Source organism: Tachysurus fulvidraco, chromosome 26 (assembly GCF_022655615.1).
Source record: "Tachysurus fulvidraco isolate hzauxx_2018 chromosome 26, HZAU_PFXX_2.0, whole genome shotgun sequence".
NCBI classification, from domain to species: Eukaryota; Metazoa; Chordata; class Actinopteri; order Siluriformes; family Bagridae; genus Tachysurus; species Tachysurus fulvidraco.
This window is the reverse complement of record NC_062543.1, coordinates 16,717,538-16,722,537: the sequence shown is the minus strand read 5'-3', so window position 1 is coordinate 16,722,537 and position 5,000 is coordinate 16,717,538. Positions and strand designations below refer to the sequence as shown.

At 41.8% G+C, this 5,000-nt stretch overlaps 1 protein-coding gene across 2 annotated transcripts in view; it reads left to right on the top strand.

The window, feature by feature from the left end:
- The first annotated feature begins 2,220 nt into the window (after positions 1-2,220).
- The window catches only part of taf1 (TAF1 RNA polymerase II, TATA box binding protein (TBP)-associated factor), a 21,412-nt gene continuing 18,632 nt past the window's right edge, over positions 2,221-5,000 (top strand). For both annotated transcript variants that reach the window (XM_047809198.1, XM_047809197.1), the window contains exons 1-6: positions 2,221-2,543; positions 3,940-4,054; positions 4,224-4,329; positions 4,477-4,593; positions 4,731-4,853; positions 4,945-5,000. The exon at positions 4,945-5,000 is cut by the window's right edge and continues 183 nt beyond it. In XM_047809198.1, coding sequence (XP_047665154.1) covers positions 3,941-4,054; positions 4,224-4,329; positions 4,477-4,593; positions 4,731-4,853; positions 4,945-5,000 — 516 coding nt within the window. In that variant the 5' untranslated portion in view covers positions 2,221-2,543; position 3,940. The remainder of the gene's footprint in view (positions 2,544-3,939; positions 4,055-4,223; positions 4,330-4,476; positions 4,594-4,730; positions 4,854-4,944) is intronic.

Genomic DNA, 5,000 nt, shown 5'->3' with positions numbered 1-5,000 from the left:
GGGGGAAGCCAGTCGACGCTTGCGGGGTCTCTTGTACGGCAAACAGGATGTAGGGACCAAGGAGGTCCCAGTTCCACCATTCCTCATCTACCACATTTTTCAACATCCTCTTCAGCATTTGGTTGAACCGCTCTTCTAGTCCATCCATCTGCAACAGCCAACACAAATTCACCATTAGTCTAGACACAAAGAGCATACCTTGGTCGGTGAGTATGTCTTTTGGTATACCCACTTAACTGAAGAGCATGAGGGGCTCCCTGGCAATGTTCTGGGAGGTGGCCTACTGATGTGGGACTGTCTCAGGATAATGGGTGGCATAATGTATTCAAGGATGTATTCATAGTCCTGGGCTTAATTCGTAAGCAGCGCGACAAGATCCTTGCCCAGCCTCTCAAAGCCATGGAGACAGGTGACCTCGAGGGTCCCGGCATGCTTGGATAAATGGGGGAGGGCTCCAGGCTGGGCGAGGGTCACCATGATCCCTGAGTTTAGCATGGTGATGATTGGCCTGCCATTAACTTCAACTTTGACTTGGGGCTCTCAGAGAGTGGTGGCAGAATGTAGGCTTCAGCCTGCTAGCTAGGGATAGTTGTCTTGTGGCTCGGTGGGTATGGGCTCAACCATGGGTTTTAGGGCTCGGCACCATTCCAGCCCCCTCCTCTCCCCAGATAGTCCTGCTTCAGGCTGGCAGTAGGGCATTGGCTGGCAAGGAGCGGCCCGAAACTCACCACAGTGGTCGCGGCCGATCTCCAGTTTTCTCCTGGGTCTGTCTCCTGTCTGCTGCTGATCATAACCTGAGATTTACATGAAGGACATTTCGTTCATCATTCATTCATTTTCTACCGCTTTATCCGAGCTACCTCGGGTCACGGGGAGCCTGTGCCTATCTCAGGCGTCATCGGGCATCAAGGCAGGATACACCCTGGACGGAGTGCCAACCCATCGCAGGGCACACACACACACTCTCATTCACTCATTATCTCACTCATTCACTCATTAACTCTCATTATCTCAGGGCAGAGTCAGAAACCACAACAGATTTTATGTATTTAAATGTATAAAAATTCTCTGATACCAAACTTTAACGTTAAAGTTTATATGTTAAAAATGAAAGCAGGAATAAAAGAGAAGAAGAAAAATATACATGAATAAACATGAACATTATCAAACAGAGAAGTAAGAATGTAAAGAAATAAAGGAGCAGTAAAATATTTTATAATAAAAAAGTTTACAGTCTATAACAGAAACTGAAAACAGTGAAAAGAGACTTTGTAGAGACTTTAATTAAAAAAGAGCCTAGTGACAAATGTAGTGACTCGGTACAGAGCTCCAGCTCACACCACAGCTGCTGATACACCAGGAGACAGAGAAGATTCACTTCACTAACTAACTAACATTATTCCCAACAACCAGTCACTGATCACGATTGCTGAACACAGCCTCACATTTATTTATTCTTCGTTTTAAACATGATTTAATTCTATAAGAAATAAATGATTTAAGAAATAAATGTTCTTACATAAACCATGAGGATGAGGTTCCCCTTTGAGTCTGGTTCCTCTCAAGGTTCCTTGGAGTTTTTCCTCCCCACAGTCACCTGAGTCACCTCAGACTTGTTCATTGGGGATAAATACATAATAAATACATACACATTTATATAAATCTAATATTAATCTTGTATTTTGTATTATATTAATCTTTATATTATTCTTCATAATAACCCTTTTTTCTGTGTTTATGTTCTGTAAAGCTGCTCTGAGACAACGTCAGTTGTTAAAACCACTATACAAATATATCTAAACTGGAATTTATTAAAAAACTATTATTTTCCACTCAGTTAATTTTTTCTCCACACATTTCATTATTGCATGTAATTTAGATAAAAAAAAGAATCTGGATAACTTTTTAAACTAATTGAATGAATTGTGAAATAATAAACTGTGACACAAGAATGTTAGTAAAAGTCCTAGATTATCATTTATGTTTATTTTATTAATAACAGCAATAAAAATGAATAAAGTGTAAAAAGATTGTATAGAATACAGATAGTCCTGTTGATACAAAACACACTGCATTAACTGTGAACAGGACTTTATTTTAGATCATTAAATATTATATAAATGTATTTTATATAATTAAATATATTTAATCTAATGTATAAATGAAATATGTTTAATATAAATGTCCTTTGTGGGCGGTCCTTGCAAACCGGAAGTCTGGTTGTAGCGGAAACCGGATGCAGGCACCGTAAACACTACGGCTAGCTAACTGTGCTGAATATTCAGATTATTTCTGCAGGATTTCTTTAATAGTTGTAATTATGTTGAACAAACAGTAATTAACAGTAATTAACAGTAATTAACTGTCTGTAAAGGAGCGTGCAGGTGAATATGCTTTTGTGCTAAAGACGCCATTGAATGAGGTGAGGTGTCTGAGCGGGAGACTCGGAGGACGCGTCCCAGAGGAAGGGCTTCATGCGGCGGGGGACCGTAAACTCGAGTCCGAGGATTTAGTCACGGCCTTGTTGTAAACAGCTCAGAGAGGTCAGGAAGTTTTTACTGACTTTATAAGTCCAGTCTGATTTAATGTCTGATTTACTGTCTGGTTTACTGTCTGATTTACTGTCTGATTTACTGTCTGATTTAATGTCTGATTTACTGTCTGATTTACTGTCTGATTTAATGTCTGATTTACTGTCTGATTTACTGTCTGATTTACTGTCTGATTTAATGTCTGATTTACTGTCTGATTTACTGTCTGATTTACTGTCGATCTGCTGCATTAAACAGGACACAGAAACCACAAATACTTCTTTCCCCATTCATTACATAGATCTGTGTATTTTACCTACATTTACATTATTGTGTTTCTCCTCACTGTAACACAACTTACTGACTGCAGGTCACTGTAACACAACATACACAACATACTGACTGCAGGTCACTGTAACACAACATACACAACATACTGACTGCAGGTCACTGTAACACAACATACTGACTGCAGGTCACTGTAACACAACATACACAACATACTGACTGCAGGTCACTGTAACACAACTTACTGACTGCAGGTCACTGTAACACAACATACACAACATACTGACTGCAGGTCACTGTAACACAACTTACTGACTGCAGGTCACTGTAACACAACATACACAACATACTGACTGCAGGTCACTGTAACACAACATACACAACATACTGACTGCAGGTCACTGTAACACAACATACTGACTGCAGGTCACTGTAACACAACTTACTGACTGCAGGTCACTGTAACACAACTTACTGACTGCAGGTCACTGTAACACAACATACACAACATACTGACTGCAGGTCACTGTAACACAACATACACAACATACTGACTGCAGGTCACTGTAACACAACTTACTGACTGCAGGTCACTGTAACACAACTTACTGACTGCAGGTCACTGTAACACAACATACTGACTGCAGGTCACTGTAACACAACATACTGACTGCAGGTCACTGTAACACAACATACTGACTGCAGGTCACTGTAACACAACTTACTGACTGCAGGTCACTGTAACACAACATACACAACATACTGACTGCAGGTCACTGTAACACAACATACACAACATACTGACTGCAGGTCACTGTAACACAACTTACTGACTGCAGGTCACTGTAACACAACATACACAACATACTGACTGCAGGTCACTGTAACACAACATACTGACTGCAGGTCACTGTAACACAACTTACTGACTGCAGGTCACTGTAACACAACATACTGACTGCAGGTCACTGTAACACAACATACTGACTGCAGGTCACTGTAACACAACATACTGACTGCAGGTCACTGTAACACAACATACACAACATACTGACTGCAGGTCACTGTAACTCTGTTGCTGGAAGTTCATTCTGTTTGCTGATTGGTTGATTTTGTCCAGAATGTCCGACTCAGACAGTGAGGACGATCAGGACCGTCCCTTCCACCTGACGGGCTTCCTGTTCGGAAACATCAATGAGGATGGACAGCTGGAGGATGACAGCGTCCTGGACACGGTGAGCAGAGACAATAGTAATTACCTGTCAGTATAAAAGAGGAAATTATAGAAAGAATAAAATGAGTAATATTTAATAGTATATATGAGTAATATCTCACTGGCACTATTGTCTCTATCTGTCCTTTTCCCGCCTTTTTTCTGTCTCCCTTTCTTTGGCATTCTTTCAGGAAAGTAAAAAGCACCTGGCAGGTCTGGGCTCTCTGGGTCTGGGCGCGCTCATTACAGAGATCACAGCCACTGAGGAGGACAGCGAGCAGAGCACTGATGCAGACGGTGTGTGTGTGTGTGTGTGTGTGTGTGTGTGTGTAAGAGAGAGAGGGTGTGAGGCCAATGTGGGAGGTATATTGAAGAAACCAGCAACTTATTGTGTGTGTGTGTGTGTGTGTGTGTGTGTGTGTGTGTGTGTGTGTGTGTTTGTAGGCTGGGTGAAGAGCACTGATGATGCAGTGGATTATTCAGATATCAGTGAAGTTGCTGAAGATGAAACTCGAAAATACAAACAAGCCATGAGTAGCATGCAACTGTCACATAGAACAGGTACACACACGCACACACACACATGCACGCACACACACGCATGCACATACACACACAAACACAGAAACACACAAATGACTGTTTCAGAACTTGTTCAGATCATGTTCTTTTCTTTTGTGTGCACGTATTGTGTGTAGATGATGAGGATGATTATGATGCTGACTCTGAGGACATTGACGCTAAGCTTATGCCTCCACCCCCGCCCCCGAGCCAGCCAGTCACAGGCAAGAAGGAAGACTCACTCACTCAGAGCTCCAGTGGTGAGATGGACACACACACACACACACACACACACACACACTCATGCCAGACCATCAGATTTGTCTACATTTTATCTCTCTCTCTCTGTAGTGAGTGATGAAGGGGATGGTATTATTCTTCCCTCCATCATTGCACCTTCCTCTGTT